At 44.0% G+C, this 18,120-nt stretch overlaps 1 protein-coding gene across 4 annotated transcripts in view; it reads left to right on the top strand.

Annotated features, from left to right (window-relative positions):
- LOC124150359 (low-density lipoprotein receptor-related protein 1-like) overlaps positions 1-18,120 on the top strand; it is a 193,127-nt gene that overhangs the window by 102,451 nt on the left and 72,556 nt on the right. For 3 of the 4 annotated variants that reach the window (XM_046522355.2, XM_046522357.2, XM_046522354.2), the window contains exons 19-37: positions 10-132; positions 345-497; positions 850-978; positions 1,496-1,615; positions 1,859-1,968; positions 3,207-3,336; positions 4,119-4,241; positions 4,892-5,023; positions 5,235-5,360; positions 5,994-6,110; positions 7,339-7,464; positions 7,868-8,062; positions 9,030-9,065; positions 11,983-12,187; positions 12,993-13,163; positions 15,161-15,308; positions 16,352-16,448; positions 16,850-16,975; positions 17,213-17,440. In XM_046522355.2, the coding sequence (XP_046378311.2) occupies positions 10-132; positions 345-497; positions 850-978; positions 1,496-1,615; positions 1,859-1,968; positions 3,207-3,336; positions 4,119-4,241; positions 4,892-5,023; positions 5,235-5,360; positions 5,994-6,110; positions 7,339-7,464; positions 7,868-8,062; positions 9,030-9,065; positions 11,983-12,187; positions 12,993-13,163; positions 15,161-15,308; positions 16,352-16,448; positions 16,850-16,975; positions 17,213-17,440 (2,595 nt within the window). The remainder of the gene's footprint in view (positions 1-9; positions 133-344; positions 498-849; positions 979-1,495; positions 1,616-1,858; positions 1,969-3,206; positions 3,337-4,118; positions 4,242-4,891; positions 5,024-5,234; positions 5,361-5,993; positions 6,111-7,338; positions 7,465-7,867; positions 8,063-9,029; positions 9,066-11,982; positions 12,188-12,992; positions 13,164-15,160; positions 15,309-16,351; positions 16,449-16,849; positions 16,976-17,212; positions 17,441-18,120) is intronic. The other variant, XM_046522356.2, reaches the window with a different exon arrangement.

Genomic DNA, 18,120 nt, shown 5'->3' with positions numbered 1-18,120 from the left:
GTTCCACAGGGGATAAACCATGTGCAGTGGACAACGGAGGCTGCAGCGACCTCTGTCTGTCCGTACCGGAGGGCAAGGTGTGTGCTTGTGCTAATGGCCGCACACTGACTGACAACAAGCTGACGTGTGAAGGTAGGAGGCAATGCAGGGACAGAATTAGAAGATGTGTTGCTTATCTCTTAACTACTGTGTAGTACTTTGTTTATAGGGGTCAATGGGGGTACATAGTATTAGGGGTCATTGGTGGAAGTTTTTTTTACAAAACTTTACAATGACTTCTCCCTGGAACACGCCTACACATTTCTTAAACCAGAAGGAATTAATGGACTGTGTTTAACTTGCAGACATTCCTAACTACCAACTGCCACCGAAGTGTGACAAGAACTTCAAGTTCCAGTGCAAGGACGGCAGCTGCATCAACAACCAGTTCAAGTGTGACGGCGACTATAACTGCCCCGACCGGTCGGACGAGGATGTTGGGGAGGAGGGACCTTGCAGTATGTAGTCTGTGAATTCAGCTAGGAGTCAACACACAGCATTAAGTAGAGTTAACCCCTTGTAATCTCAGCTGTGAAAGTCCATATATTGACACTAAAATGACCTCTTGAAACTCTTGACTTCCTAGACCTTCTGTGATGCCAAATAGTCTGCAGTGTTGTGCCGAGGGCTCCAGGGCTCCCTACCCTTCCAAAGAGGGGCACAGAAAGTAAAATTCTTTTCCGCTTGTTTACAACTCTTGTCAACTCTCCTGTGTGATAGTGAGATTGTGTGTTTACTAGGTAACGTCACCTGCCCTGATGATATGTTTGTCAACTCTCCTGTGTGATAGTGAGATTATGTGTTTACTAGGTAACGTCACCTGCCCTGATGATATGTTCGCCTGTGGCAACAAGCGCTGCATCTACGCCCAGTTCGTGTGTGACGGCGAGCCGGACTGTATCGACGAGAGAGATGAACATGCCAATACCTGTAACAGCAGTAAGTACTCAACCATCAAGTCAGGCAGAGTTACGTATTGTCCATTGGACCGGCTCCGTGGTCTTGTGGTAGAGCGTCTGCCCGAAGAGAGGAAGGTCCGGGTTCGTTCCCCGGCAGCATCATACCAAAAGACTTTAAAAGATGGTACTTGTTGTCAAGGCTTTGATTTGGCTACAAATTGGAACTGAATAAAACTGTTTAAACAGTTAACATTTTTGTCTTGTTCAATGAGGACCATCTACAAACTGAGGACAGTGAAATAAGGTATACGCTAGTCTTTGGGACTAGTTTTTCTATCAGTTTTATTCAGTTCCAATTTGTAGCAAAATTAAGAACTTCTTCAGATTGTAGCCCTAAAAATCTACCATCATTGGATTTTTCCTTGTCCTCGGCACAGTTTAGTAGTCTCAGGCTAGTGGACAAGTGTGAATTTCAAAGTATGTTACTCAAGGGAAGAATGTTAAGACATGGTTTCTTGCCCTTCTGTGTTACGTGAGTCTGTGTGTTGTTTCCCCAGACCGCAAGTGTCCGGCCAACTACACTATGTGCAAGGACTCGCACCGCTGCATCCCCGAGAGCTGGAGGTGTGACCACGACAATGACTGCGCAGACGGCTCGGACGAAGACGACTCGTGTGGTAAGAGTTAATTATCCACTGTCTCTTGTATTTGGCAATCATTGATGTTCTACATTATGTCCTATACACACAGGTACATCACAGACCTTTCTTCAGTGTATGGTGGCAACGGCTGCCTGTGATGTGAAATGGCAGGAATGCGGGCATGAATCTATGTTCACTTCATTCAAATGTTACGAAATATATGCTGAGGGGTTTGTTGTTGAAGCAAAGCATATGTTACCATGGTAACGTATGTTGTAGGTTACAACACCAGCTGCAGCTTTGACCAGATCCAGTGTCTGAGTGGGCGCTGCATCCCCTACATGTACCGCTGCGACAACGAGTACGACTGCAAAGACCACTCGGATGAGGTGAGTCCAGACCGGCTGAGCTACCCCATACAGTCGTGGTGCACGTTGTTACATAGCTTTTCTTGTGGCAATTCCCTGATAGAATAGGACTACTGCATCCTTTGCTTGTCATAAGAGGCGACTAAAATGGTTGTTTGTCCGACTTGGTGACTTGTTTGTTTATGTATCATGTACCCTGTAGTACCCTGAAGTACCCTGAAGTACCCTGTAGTACCCTGTAGTACCCTGTAGTACCCTGAAGTACCCTGTAGTACCCTGAAGTACCCTGTAGTACCCTGTAGTACCCTGTAGTACCCTGAAGTACCCTGAAGTACCCTGTAGGTGTGATATTTTCCTCCTATTCATTGGTTCAGAATGCACTGGCTTTTTTCTGACCAGGGCATTAGAATACAAATGTACAAACTTGTCCAGTGGTAGAGCATCTGCCGTCTGTCGGGGTTCGATCCCTTGCTGAATCATACCAAAAGACGTTAAAAGATAGTACTTAATGTTATCCTGCCTTGCACTTGGCATGAAGGGGCTAAATAGGATTGGTCAGCTTGGAGTCAGTATACTGTGTCTGAGTGGGGTATTCAAGTTAAAAGAAGCTGTGATATAACTGCAATAATTTTAAAAGCAGCATTAAACCCAACTCACTCACTCACTATTCATGTTAAACTGTGGCATCGTATCTGAGTGGGCTAGCATCATAAAATCAGCATTAGTTGAGACTAGTACAAGCAGCCACACACACACATTCATGCACATCGCTATATAAGTGCAAAAATCTTGAACGAGACGTTAAACCCCATATTACCTCACCTCACCCACTGGGGCGGTCGGGTAGCCTTGTGGTTAAAGCGTTCCATCGTCACGCCAAAGACCCGGGGTTAGATTCCCGACATGGGTACAATATGTGAAGCCCATTTCTGGTGTCCCCTGCCGTGACATTGCTGAAATATTGCTAAAAGCGGCGTAAAACCATACTCTCACTCACTCGTCTCACCCACTTGATATAATGTGTGGTGGTCGTCCACTGATCGGACAGGATTGTTGGTCCAGGGATCGGCCTGATCTAGACCCAAACCCTCTCTGTATTCCACTATTGGTATCCCCAGAATAACATGACTGCCATTGTGTGAAGTAACTCAACCCTAATTCAATAGTTCACAGGATTAGCTCATTTCAACATGTTTGAATATGTCCACAAGAACTGTCTGTACATGCGTTAGAGTTTGACCTTGGTTTGACCTTGTCAGTGGGACTGCAGCAACCGGTGTGACCTCAAGCGGGAGTTCAAGTGCACCAACAGCAGCGTCTGTCTCCCCCTCATCTACAAGTGCGACAACGAGTTCAACTGCGCAGACAAGTCGGACGAGATGGACTGTGGTATGGGTTATAAATCTCTCTCCAGCAAATACTTCATATCTCACATCCATCAAACTATTCATGTCTCATATCCTTCAAATTATTCATATTACGAATCCATTACATTCTGATCTCAGCGTCTCTGTAACTACCACCTGGTGTAGTCCTCTAAGGCGCAACAATTAGCTGTGCAGAGCTGTGTCCCGTGATTGTGGCTTCAAATGTCGGTTGGCTCTGATTGCATTGCTATGTTTGTCAGCACTATATCCATGCTTGTGGGCTGCTCAGACCAGCATCCCCCCACATCAAGTTGACACACCTTGATATAAATACTCACTCACTCACTCAATCAACCACTCACTCACTCAACCACTCACTCACTCAACCACTCTCAACCACACTCAACCACTCACTCACTCAACCACTCAATCACTCAACCACTCAACCACTCACTCACTCACTCACTCAACCACTCACTCACTCACAAACTTAACCTCTCTCACTCACTCACTCACTCACTCAACCACTCATTCACTTAACCACTCTCAACCACTCACTCACTCACTCAACCACTCACCTGCCCACTCATTCACTCGCTCACCTGCCCACTCACTCACTCACTCACTCACTCTCAACCACTCACTCACTCACTCACTCTCAACCACTCACTCACTCAACCACTCTCAACCACTCACTCACTCACTCACTCACTCAACCTCTCAATCACTCACTCAATCACTCAACCACTCGCTCACTCACCTGCCCACTCACTCAGCGTGCTGTATGTGCCATTGTGTCTGCAGACCACCCCGTGAGCCAGTGCCATGAGAGCGAGTTCCAGTGCAGCAGCGGCAGCTGCATCACCACCATCTGGCGCTGCGACGGCGACAAGGACTGCCAGGATGGGTCCGATGAGAAGGATTGCAGTGAGTACCTCAGGTCAACTCTTGCACCACGTGTGGCTTCGTAGGGAGGCAATTGTTTTCATTGCATACAAATTTCAGAATGTGTTCGTACAGAAGCAGGTTGCATTCATTGAAAGTTGGTGTAACGCAACTTGTATTGTGAACTTCATTGCAAAAACTTTATATGTAGAAAATAATCCCATAAAAGATATTGAATTATGGTAAAAGTCCCCAATAAATTAATTGCAAAATTGTAAAAAATTTGTTAGAACAGACACTGGGGGTGCTCCCCCTAAAGCCTGGACCAGGCCCTGACAATGCTCCCACGGAAGTCTGACATGATGCTAGCCATATGACAATCCAGTGATTGACATCACATAATTGATAAAACTTCAGACCTCCATGCAGTACTGAGGCATTTTATTTTTATTGTATTTTTCACAAGCAAACTTCCCGGTATCTGTATCCATCAATGGTCAATCGATGTGAGTGTTTGGTAGAACTCCATGTTTTATGACTTTCATCAAGTAGTGCGATAATGCTACATTGTAGGAATATTCTTCATTTGTCCGACAATAAAGTGATGTTAGACAAGGTGTTTGGAAGTCGGCCAAGGATGATAATTTATTTGTCATGGCATCAAGTTTGTATTTTATTACTACTTTGAACAGGTAAGGGCAACGTGACGTGTCACACGGCGGAGTTCAGGTGTGACGATGGAAGTCGCTGCATCCCCAAGTCGTGGAAGTGTGACATGGACGCCGACTGCAGCGACCAGTCTGATGAGAAACCTGACGAGTGCAGTGAGTATCAGTGTCAAGCGTTGCCATGGCGACATTGTTACACAGTTTAACTCTTACATCGTCAAGATTGTTGAAAGTGCATTAACCCCTTGTATGCACATACTTTCATACAGAAAATCAGACAGCACCTTTGAAATGACTTTAAATCAGTTGTCTGTATAAGGGTGCCAGATGAACCGTGGTTCTAGTTAGATTCTTCTCTGTCTTACAGCGTATCACAAAGCATGCGAAGCACCCAAGTTCAGTTGCCATGACAACAATACTTGCCTTCCATTGGAGAAGCTGTGTGACGACCACAGTGACTGCGCCGACGGTTCTGACGAGGGTCGCCTCTGTGGTAAGTCAGATGCTGTCCTTATAAAATGTCTTCAGTCAACCGGCCAGAGGATTCTTGTTTTTCTTAAGACTAGTGGAGAGGAATCCTAATTACACTAGGGGGCGGTCGGGTAGCCTTGTGGTTAAAGCGTTCGCTCGTCACGCTGAAGACCCGGATTCGATTCCCGACATGGGTACAATGTGTGAAGCCCATTTCTGGTGTTCCCGCCGTGATATTGCTGGAATATTGCTAAAAGCAGTGAAAACCAAACTCACTCACTAATTTCACTTGTCCTCTGAGTTTACATCTTCTGCCAGTTTCATTCTGTGGCAAAAAAATTTAAGCATCGAGGACTGGTTCAGAGTTATGGCTGACAAATGGTGCTAGTTGGTAAGGAATCATTGGATTCTTACTATTCCTCTACACAATTTAGTAGCCTCGGATTTTCAAACTGGTGTGAATTTCAAAGGATGATTACCTCCTCGAGTGGTTCTTATAATTACAAAATGCTTTATATCTAAAAATGGCGAACATATTTATTGCTGACAGTACTACTTATTGTTCATTTTATTTGGAAGTGGTCTGTGAAATGGCACAAATAATTACCATGCCATTAGTATGGAGGTAGATAATGCTCACGTTTTTTGTCACCAGGGTACGACCTATGTATCAACAATGACTGCAGCCACCACTGCCACAAGAGCCCCAACGGCTACGTCTGCTACTGCCCTGACAACATGAGACTCAGCGCCAACAACAGCACATGTGTCCGTCAGTATCGCCATCATCATTGTTATATAGCTTCATAGATTAGTGGGGCGGTCGGGTAGCCTAGTGGTTAAAGCGTTCGCTCGTCACGCCTAAGACCCGGGTTCGATCCCGACATGGGTACAATTTGTGAAGCCCATTCATGGTGTCCCCCGCCGTGATATGGCTGGAATATTGCTAAAAGTGGCGTAAAACCAAACTCACTCATAGATTAGTACAGTGCGTCTCCTACTACCATCCTCATGGGTGTAACTAAAGTGGTAGTGTTCTGCCTGCATCACTACAGGCTCTCCTCCCAAATAACTCCAACACTCTCTGATGTGGCTGAAATACTGCAGCATTCAACACACTCACTCACTCATTGATGAGGCTACAGGGGTGATGTGCTTACTGCTCAGAGTAAGTGCTACATTAGGCTTCAAAAAATAAAAGAATTGGTTCTCAGGCAATGACTTTTGGAAATATAGTGCGGGCGGGTGGTGTGTTATTTTTTTGGCTTGTTCAAACTTGTGTATAACCAAATAAACAGTTGTGAACAATCAACCTGGGAAAGGCCTCCCTAAACAAGCACACTCTCGTCCTATTGCCGTCATGACCATGACACAAGGTGCGCAGTAAAGCAGTGCCCTTGTAAAGGGAAGTAACTGTGTTCTATATTGGATTGCATTGTTTTTAAGTATGAGGAATTTAAAAAAAAAAATTAAAATGGAAATAAAAACAAAATGTGCGGGCGGTTACTGAGAACCAAGACTATTATTATTGCTATGTTTAACATTCTATGATCTCAAGCACACGAGACCGCCTCTGTGTCATACGCGTCATACCAAAAGACGTTAAAAGATGGTACTTGTTGTTTCCCTGTCTGGCGCTCGGCATTAAGGGGCTAAAACAAGGACTGGTCGGCTCAGAGTCAGTATACTGTGTCTGAGGGGGGTATTCATGTTAAACTGCGCCAGCATGATATCTCGGTGTGATAGCAGTATAAATCGGCATCAGTCCGGACTAGTACAAGCAGCCACACACACACACCCACACCCACACACACATACATGCATGCACGTCGCTATATAAGTGCAATAATCTTGGACGCAACGTTAAACCCAATTTCACCTCACCTCAAGCACACGGGATGGGGTTAGTGCTGATATCTGTCCCTGGACGCAATAAACTGAATATTTCCTGAAGAACTTCATGGGAGTTGTGTGTGACGTGAGATGTCCTGTACCTTCAGCCCAGGACATCTGTGAGAGATGGGGGATCTGTAGCCAGAGCTGTTCCTCCACCCCGCTGGGACATCAGTGTCTCTGCCACCCCGGATACACCCTCGCCAATGACAGATACAGCTGCAAGCCCAATGGTAAGTACCCATTCTTTCACCAAAGCCTCACCTTGTGGTGTTTGTCTTCGTTTTCAAGTCTTATTGATCATCTGAGAGAGCACTTGTGACAACTATTTTCATGATGTCCATGGTTCTCAAAAAGAATCCATAGAGTTAGATAACAAATAAGCAATCAATCAAAGTATTATCGGCTAATCCTTGGAACAAATTATGTTATTTTTACAACGGCACCTAATGCACAGTTATGGGTGTATTCAGTTGCTTTAGTAAACCTACACATTTAAAATTTTGACAAATACACTGCGCAAGATAACCCATTTCACTGACCTTGACCCTGACTAGTTAAAGATGGCGATGTGAGTCCATGTGTTGGTCTCTGTGTTGAAGACAGTCGTGTGAATTATGTTGATACTTTTCCCAGATTCTGTGCCCATCTACATCATCTACTCCAACCGCCACGAGATTCGGCGTTACGACCTCGGCACCATGAACTACATCTCCCTTGTCTCTGGCCTCCGCAACACCATTGCCCTCGACTTCCACTACGCTGATAACGCCATCTTCTGGACCGATGTGGTTGACGACAAAATCTACAGGGGCCAGATGATTTCCAACAGTAAGTGACTTCCTCCCCTCTATGTTGTAGCTACTGAGGGACGGAGTATTGCACAGTGTCCGTCCCTGTATTGGAGGGGGACACATGTCCAGGCTCAGGCTTTGAAACAATGGACCTTTCGAACCATATCCAGTTTGATGGTTGCTACTTGCTACTTATGTTTTGTGGTTTAGTGTTTTTGCAGCTATCAAGGATATGGGTCTTGTAGCTCCTATATGTACATGTAGAAGGGCCAAGTCACATGATAGAGAGTAGCTAGTCACATGATAAGGAGTAGCCAGTCACATAATAGAGAGTAGCCAGTCACATAATAGAGAGTAGCCAGTCACATGATAGAGTAGCCAGTCACATAATAAAGTTGCCAGTCACATAATAGAGAATAGCCCATCACATGTTAGAGAGTAGCCAGTCACACGATAGAGAATAGCCCATCACATGATAGAGAGTAGCCAGTCACATGATAGAGAGTAACCAGTCACATGATAAAGTAGCCAATCACATGATAGAGGAGAGTCATTTTAATACATGTCTGTGTCTTGGCCTTTGCTTCAGAATTATCTCTTTGCTTCCAATTTGATAAACTATCATTAATCTGAACTTTATTGTTAAAAACAAAGTTTAGATTTTCACTGCATCCATAGATGCGGTAGAGATAAAGATGTTTTATATGTTATTTAATGCTTTTCTCAGGATAATATTTAAAGTGTTCTAAGCTTGGAATCCTTGTAATGAGAATCACAGTGTTTCTGTGTAAGCCTTCCTTCTTTAGGGAGTTACTGATGTTAAAATGCTTTGTGTATTGAAAGCACATAGTGCTCATGCTGTAATTTGTCGAAGCATTTCATTTCCATTCTGCATGCCAATTACACCGTGTTTGGTTGCTTTATTGGAAGCCTAGAATTGTGAAGTGTTTGCAGTTTGTGATTTTGGCACACATTTCATAGACTGCACAATGTTTCTGTTTCAGCTTTAGTTGAGGTAGCCGACCAGTCTGAGTTACCATGTACGACATTTTTAGCATGAAATCTGCCAGTTTCAGTTTCCATGTCAACCTTTGGTGTGCCTCATGCTCTCGAGCTCATGTGAAGGCCATCTCAGAGAGTTCACACATAATATTTCGCTATGGCCTCAGCAAATTGATTATTTGTTCTCTTGAATACCATCCTCCTCTTTGGAAAAGTTTGAAAAGAAAGTATTTTAGGGGTTGTCATGACGACCAGGTGGTAAAATGTACTGTAAATCTGTGTATACAGATGATACTGTGTCTGATGAAATCATGCAGATTAACTAGTTTCTTGACTAACAGGGTCCGCACTAATGACGGTTCACTGTAGTTTCTTACATAAACCCCATTCCTTACCACCTGGAAGGCACCACAAAAACAAAACCATATTCAAAGTTTATCATTGATATTCAGTCGGAATGATGTGCGCCTGTGACGAAGAAAAGAAAATATCTTCAAGAGAAATATTTCCAAACTTAATACCCAGTATTGGAGAACAACAATTTGTTTTGTCCTTTTAAATTTAATTGTGATATTGAAGTGACTCATACTTAGACATATAAGTTTCATTTTTCTTTTTGAAAGTTAAATTACTGGTAAATTCTGATTTATATCTCAGGATGTTTTGTACTTGAGTTTGTTTCCAAGTCCTGTTTCCAGTGTTTGTTAAGCATTTGGAATATGCCAACAGAAACAAATGTCTAAATTATTGTGTTTTATTTTTAATTCATAAAGCCATTGAATTTTACAACGTGTAGAACAATTTGAGATGGCCCCAAGTTGCCCAGGCACAAGCAGCGACTCTGTGGGTTTGAGTATTGTGAAGCTGCAAGGTTTGATGATGGTGACAGTTCCTTCTAACCCAGCTGTGTCACCATACTTCCAACAGTGGTCCCAGCATGTGCCAACGTTGGTCCTCCTCCGGGCTTGTGAAACAAGTTTTGTTGTCATGGAAACAATAAATCTTACTTTCATTGCCAGAGCTTATGAGAAGTAGTTTAGCTGTATATGTACATACAGGTTGATTGGAAGTGATTTTAGTTTAAAAGCACTTTGCTGTATTATTTCAGAAAGAACTCAACTGTTATGTACATATACATTAATAGCATGGAACTTGTCAGTTGTAGACCCCCTTGATTAATGCTTGGATTTCGTGAAGGAAGTGTGTTTGCCTTAACCAGCTATTGGTGGTGAGATCTACCCCAACCCATGGTCTAGATATTCAGGGTCTTGCCACCTCCAAGTGTACCGTACCCCTGGTCTAGATGTTCAGGGTCTTGCCACCTCCAAGTGTACCCTAACCCTGGTCTAGATATTCAGGGTCTTGCCACCTCCAAGTGTACCGTACCCCTGGTCTAGATGTTCAGGGTCTTGCCACCTCCAAGTGTACCGTACCCCTGGTCTAGATGTTCAGGGTCTTGCCACCTCCAAGTGTACCCTACCCCTGGTCTAGATGTTCAGGGTCTTGCCACCTCCAAGTGTACCGTACCCTTGGTCTAGATATTCAGGGTCTTGCCATCTCCAAGTGTACTCAACCCTTGGTCTAGATATTCAGGGTCTTGCTACCTTCAGGTGAACCCTACCACTGGTCTAGATATTCAGGGTCTTGCCACTTCAAAGTGTACCCTACCATTGGTTGAGATATCATACCCATCACTACCTGGTGTCTCCGTCCAGGGTCCCCTCCCCTTCTGTCCCTGGTTCCTCCACCTTCAATTTCCACAAGCTCTGGTGTTGGTAATCTCTACAGAAGATGTCATCCAATAAGAGTTTTCATAACTGATGCATCCTAGATATGTTACAACAATGTAGTGTTTGGCTCGCTGACTTGGTTGATGCATGTCATCGATTCCAATTGTTTGGATCGATGCTCGTGATGACAATCACCAGATTGTCTGGTCCAGACTCGATTATTTACAGACATTTATAGCTGGAATATTGCTGAGAGTGGTGTTAAACAACAAACAAAGAACCAAAACAATACACTGCATCATGTCGCCACTTAGTTTTTCTTGCATGATAACTAAATAATGATACAACTATAGAACTCTCCAACTTGTAGCCTATTCTTATCATTTCACTGCTAATTATTTCATGTTAATATTTCTAATCTTTGTTTCAGCTGTAAATTAATTTCTTTCAGAATGCCCTTCTGTATACTACTAAGCATGTGTGTAGAGCAGAGGACTCGTTCTCATAACATGAACTACAAATAGTTCTTATTGTAAAATCTGTCACCCCTTCTAGCCTGTAGTGATTGTTTATAGAATCGTTATAGAAATGGCTGATCTCATTGTTAGGATCAGTATCACATATTCAAGATACCCTTGAGGAATACTCGTCACGATACGGCTGAAATATTGCCGATGTGCCCTTAAGCATTAACTCTCTTGATGATCACTGTATTCAGCATTAGCTTTTACAGTGTAGACACCCGGGTCTCAAAGTTTTTAACTAACTCCTGTATTACATGATTGGGATGAAAGTTGGGTGGGTTGGGAGCAGCACAATAGTTGCTGGCAGGGCGTGGTCAGGTACCTATCAAGGTCGTCCTCCAGTGTGAATTGATCCTCATTCTGTAGACTATTGGTTTGTCTGGTCCTGACTTGAAAATGCTTGACCGGCGGGCTGTGGCTGTAATATTGCTATCAACAGTCTGCCATGATGTAACAACAATCTTACAGACCATAGGTGCTGAGACGTATCTGCACTATTGCTGCATACAGGCCACACTGGCACAGCTATATAGTATTTTAGACTTCAAAGTAGAACAATCCTTAGTTCTAATCATTTGTATTAGTCAAATCAAACAGTTAATATGTATTAGTCATTTCACATTGACTCTTTTTAATAGTTTTCATAGTTTTTAATTTGAAATCAGACGGACATAATCTTCAATGTTCCTATGTGTTTGCAGCAATCACGGACATCAAGCCCATTATTGATGTCGGCCTAGCAACGACAGAAGGCTTGGCCATTGACTGGATCGCGGGAAACATCTACTGGGTGGAGAGCAACCTAGACCAGATCGAGGTGGCACAGCTGGACGGCAGCAACCGCTCCACCTTGGTTGCAGGCAACATGATCAGCCCTCGCGCCATCGTCCTCGACCCCAGAGACGGGTGAGGGATCTCTCTTTTAAAGCTTTGAAGGATTCTGTACACTATGATGTCCTCAGCCTTACCCTTGACCGGCTGACGAATGTCTTGAACACTAGCTAACTGCACAGACGTCACCTGGCAAATGCAAATTTTCTCAAAGTATAAGTGTTAAAGGGTTAGACCAGTGTTTGGAGAGGGTGGCGATTTTAGGCTGGTGTTAACTGTTTGATTGACTTTCTAGAACTTGGTGAGTAAGTAAGAAAACGTAGAACTTTATGGATAACAACTTCTGGTTTATTGCATGTAGCAACGTTTTGAGGTAGATTCTTACCCCGTTAGCAAGCTGGAGTAACGGTGTAAGAATCTTCAGCAAAATGTCGGTATGTGCCATAAACCATAGGTTGTTATACATAAGGCTGTATGATTTTCTCTTACTTAGGCTGGAGTCGGCGTGAGGTTAGAGAATGATCATTCCATTACTATAAACTTTAAATATACTGCTGGAAAAAAGTTAAGGATATCTGTCATGATAGTAATATGAAAGGATCAGGTGGTCCTTAACTTCTTTTTGGTAGTATAGAATCTTTGCACATTGTAGCAGTTGACTGGAGACCAAGTCGATATACAGGGACCTAGTTAGATCCCACGTTCCGTGAGGTTGTGAACAGTCAAGATCAGCGACTATATGATACATAGCAGGAGTACACAGGGCTACCTTAACTGTTGGACACTGTTATGAAGCAACTACTGCCATCTGGGAATATTATTACTGATTTGCAGGATTTTGCTTTTGCAACCAGGTCAACATTTTGTGCTGTGTTTGCAGATTGTTGTTCTGGACGGACTGGGATGGAACCAAGCCTCGTATTGAAAGCTGCTCAATGAGTGGGGAAAGCCGAAAGGTCGTGTATGACATCACAAGGATCCAGGGTGGAGGGTGGCCCAATGGCCTCACCATCGACTATGAGGCCAGGCGACTCTACTGGGCTGATGCAAGGTCAGGAAGGGACACCGCCATGTTTACACATGCTACACAACTTTTGATAGGGATATTGAGATGTTGTCATACAAATAGGCTATCAGGTATTGCAGTGGACCTCACAGCTTTTTTCAAGTTATGATAAATTAATACATATTTCTGTAAATAAATTCTCAGATTTTAATCACAGCATGAAATATCTCAGTATCCCTATAAAACAGGGAGTAGTGTAAATACCTGATTGTGTGTACAGTGTTCCCTCGTTATTGCGCCCTTGAATATAGCGCTAACTCGGTTATAGCGCACGGTAAAGCATGGCTCCCAAAATTTACTAACATTTTCAATAAACTCAAGTTTTACAATGATGCGATGTTTTCCCCCATCTCAGAAAATATTATCAGCTGATCACCGCGATCACGTAACACCGGAAATACCAGTCAACAAATCCGAACTGAAGTACGCAATTTGATACTATTATTATAATATCTGGTAATAAAAAAATGTTCATTGTTTATCTGGACTAATGTTTGCAATTTATTTTTTTAATCTTATTCAAAATTTCATTCAATAATTATAATTATGTTTACAATAATTTCGGCGACATTGTATGCGAAGTGATCGGTAGATCGCACAACTCACCGTTATTATAAGCAACCACGGTCAGATTACCGCTATTGACGCCTTGAAACGAACTTTAGTTGCAAGAGAATGGATACACATATCATAAATGCCATACCATGATTTCTTACGACCATTGCATCAGATTTCTTTAAAGTGGTATCACTGGGTACGTTTCAACTGAATCACCGGTAGATGTGGAGGAAACATGTGCACAGCTGATTGCTATTTCCGGCTTAGTTTACGAGAAAATACACACGGTAATCTTAATCTCTACATATAAAACAATGCCTCTGAGAGCTGGAAATACATTTTAAATGGTAAATCATCATGTCTAGTGACGTTTTATATCAAATTTCATACTTTTATTGACCAAGTTTGTTATAGTTACCTGCTTATTCACCTGAAGGGATACGATGTGTTTATTATTTAAAGCGCGGATTAATACTCGATCAATTCTTTTTTAACACTATCAATCATAAATAACTACCGAAACGTGCAACGTAGATCGTGTTTTAACGCTCATCAATTGTTTGGACCCTGAAGGTCGCGTTATAGCGAGGGATCACTGTAGCACCTTTCCCTCAACCTTGAAACTTGTTCATGTCTGACAGTTGCAGAACTGGCTGTAGTTCAGTCATGACTTAGGAGTAGGGGATACCAGTACTTTGTAATTAGTTGTTCAGAGTTATATCCCTTACCTGCACCAGGATCTGCTGGTCATTGGTTCAGCACCACCCTGATGATCCTTTGTTTCTGGGCACCATGACCCTGCCTATGGGTTTCACCAAGGTGGTGAATGTTTACTGTTTGCCAGTGTCACTTCTGGCTTGGCCTTCACATTGACCTGACACGCCATGATATGTCTGAATACAGACCAGTAAGATGTGGGGAAGAATAGGTCTTCAGCCGTAAAAAGCAACTACGCTTGTCATAAGAGGCGATTAAAGGGATTGGGTGATCAGGCTCGCTGACTTGGTTGATGCATGTCATCGTATCCCAATTGTGTGGATCGATGCTCACGAATATTTACAGACGCCTTCATATAGCTGGAATATTGCTGAGTGCGGCAGACAAACAGTTCAAAGTAGCATTATCCCGACTTGTAACTTGCTGTCAATCCTTCATGATTTAGCTTTTCCTGCCAAGTAAAGTGACTGATTATTGCCTGGTTCTTCTGCCAATGCCATGGAATCGCTTGCAGTTTATTGATGCGGCCATTGTGCAAATGATTTTATGGAGTTAAAAATGTATTTTTTTTTAACCTAGATTACTAGTGGTAAATGTTTTCGAAGTATTTCATTCAATTGTTTTTGTCAGGTGTGACTTCTTTTTTTCCTGTCCAGATATGGTTTGAAGCACATTAATATCACTAAAGTATGTTTGTCCTCCCTCAGATCCGACTCTGTCCACACCAGCACGTACGAGGGCCTGGACCACCATCTTGTTGTGCACAACCATGACGCTCTGGCACATCCATTTGCCCTCACTCTCTTCGAGCACTATGTGTACTGGACAGACTGGAGAACCAACTCACTTGTCAGGGTGGGTGTCTCTGTCGGGGTTCGGGGAGGGGTGGTTGCCACTGTCTGGGGGCGGGTGGGTGCCAGTGTCGGCGGGGGGGGAGGGTTGGATGCCATTGTCGGGGGTCGGGGTATGGGTGGGTGCCAGGATCAGGGATCGGGGAAGGGTGGGTGCCACGTTTAGGGAAGGGGGAGAGCTGGATGCCACTGTCTGGGGTCAGGAGATGGATGGGTGCCAGGATAAGGAGTCAGGTGATGGGTGGGTGCCAGGGTTAGGGATCAGGTGATGGGTGGGAGCAAGGGTATGGGATCAGGAGTGGGGTGGGTGGGTCAGTGGCAGGCTTAGGGGTCGCGGGATGGATGATTGCAAGGCTTAGGGGTCGCGGGATGGATGATTGCAAGGCTTAGGGGTCGGGGGATGGGTTTGGCCTGAGTAAGGGGTCAGGAGTGGGGTGGGTGGGTCGTAGGTCGGGGGATGGGTTTGGCCTGAGTAAGGGGTCAGGAGTGGGGTGGGTGGGTCAGTGGCAGGCTTAGGGGTCGCGGGATGGATGATTGCAAGGCTTAGGGGTCGCGGGATGGATGATTGCAAGGCTTAGGGGTCGGGGGATGGGTTTGGCCTGAGTAAGGGGTCAGGAGTGGGGTGGGTGGGTCGTTGGCAGGCTTAGGGGTCGCGGGATGGATGATTGCAATGCTTAGGGATCGGGGGATGGGTTTGGCCTGAGTTAGGGGTCAGGAGAGGGATGGGTCAAGGATGGATGATTGCAAGGCTTAGGGGTCGGGGGATGGTTTTGGCCTGAGTTAGGGGTCAGGAGTGGGGTGGATGAATCTGGGGTCAGGGTTTAGTAGGCAGCTTTACATCTGGAAATGGGATGGAATTTCGGATTGCATTGGGATAGAGGATGTGCACTGGGGATGATGTTGGGGGTTAAGATACACAGGTGTATACAGCTTTGGAGGCAGGTGGCATTTGGGTTGTCATGACTGGGTTGCAGTTGTAACTGCAGTTTAATGTGATATGCTTTTATATTCAGGATACATTTCCTCTTTCTGTCTGTTCTGATGTAGGCCAACAAATTCAATGGTTCTGACGTCCTGACGATTCAGAGAACGTTTACCCAACCATTTGACCTGCAAGTCTTCCACCCTAAGAGACAACCACCAGGTAAGTGTCTCACTCTGTCAGCTTATAAAACAAATCTATTCCCGTCATGCCACACTTTTCACATTAACACTTGAAGTGTTTACCAGTTTTTTCTAACATATTAATTGCAGTACCTTGTTGATGTGCTTGTCACAGAATACTTTTGTCTTCTTTACAGCATTGACCATGGCCAGAGACTAAGTGAAATACATGTCATGAATTATTTAGTAAAAAAACAACCGATACTATTTGGTTGACTTTGATGGTTGTATCATTTGGTTTTTTTCGATGGTGTGATTTGGCTTTGATCAGTGGAAACTTTAAATTAGGAAACCCCTTAAATGTCGCCTCAGTAGACATCTAGTTTCTTGACAGCGTGTGCGGTAGTCAGAGATCATCTTCTGACACACTGACTGTTTCAGCCATCAACCCCTGTCGTGAGAACAATGGCGGCTGTTCCAACTTGTGCCTCATTGGCTTCAACCACACCGCCAACTGCATGTGTCCCCACCGCATGAAGCTTGAGGCGAACAACAAGACATGTGTTGGTAGGTAGCCCCATCACCGTCACAAAATCACCATTTGACATTTTCAAAATCTCAGCAAGGTCAAGGTCATGGTAGGTGACCAATTTTTTGTGGTAAAATGTAAGAAAAGCTGACTGGGCAGATTTTCATGTAAGTTTCATGTCATTATATCTTGACGTATTGGTTTGTATGTGTAGGGACTGTTTCCTGGGATATCGTTGAGATATTGCAGCTTAATCAGTTCATCTTTCCTTACAGCTGACAACAAGTTCCTGTTGTTCGTGAAGGAGAATGAGATCCGTGGTGTTGACCTGAACAACGCCCACTACAACGTCATCCCCTCCATCACAGTACCCTTTGTGGAGAACGCCACCGCCATTGACTACGACAGCTCCGAGGACAAGCTGTACTGGACGGACAAGAAACGCAACGTCATCCGCAGTGCTTTCATCAATGGAACTGGAATTGAAACCATCATAGACTCGGGTAAGTCGTCACTCTGAACAAGACTCGGGTAGGTCCTAGCAAAGGTTAAACAGACATCTTAAAATGGGTCAGTTAATGTTGAAGGTGAAGTTAACACTGTGGGTCCCACTTCTCTATTGCTCGTTGTGTGGGTGACTAAATTGGATCAGATGGCCAGGCTAGGTGACTTGACTGTGTTCACCAACAATATTAATGTGGAATGGTGCTCATGATATTAATCACTGGTGCGTCTGGCCCAGATTTGATTATTTACAGTCCGCTTTGTTATGGCTAGGATATTGTTGGCTGTGGCATTAAACAGGCAACATGTGATTTGTTTGTTTAACACCACACTCAGCTATATTCCAGCTACTTGCATATGACAGCTATCTGTAAATAATCCAAGTCGGGAGCCAGACCAGACAATCCAGTGATTGATATCATGAGCATCGATCACACAATTTGGATACTATGACATCCGCAAGCCAGCAAGCCTGACTGCCAATCCAATTAGTCGCCTCGTTTGACAAGCATGGGTTTCTGAAGACAGACACGTGAAGGCTGATTTCCATAAGTGTCCATCCAGTGTCCAGTCTGGGTGTGAACTGTTTCACTGCTGTGCTTCATGATTCCGACCATCATGATCCCTGAATGACAAGAACCAGATTAATTAAATCTCAAGTATTAATAAGAAAGTCATG

The sequence above is a fragment of the Haliotis rufescens genome, unplaced genomic scaffold, assembly GCF_023055435.1.
Source record: "Haliotis rufescens isolate VD_foot unplaced genomic scaffold, xgHalRufe1.0.p SCAF_4, whole genome shotgun sequence".
In the NCBI taxonomy this organism is placed as follows: Eukaryota; Metazoa; Mollusca; class Gastropoda; order Lepetellida; family Haliotidae; genus Haliotis; species Haliotis rufescens.
This window is presented reverse-complemented; position numbering and strand designations above follow the sequence as displayed.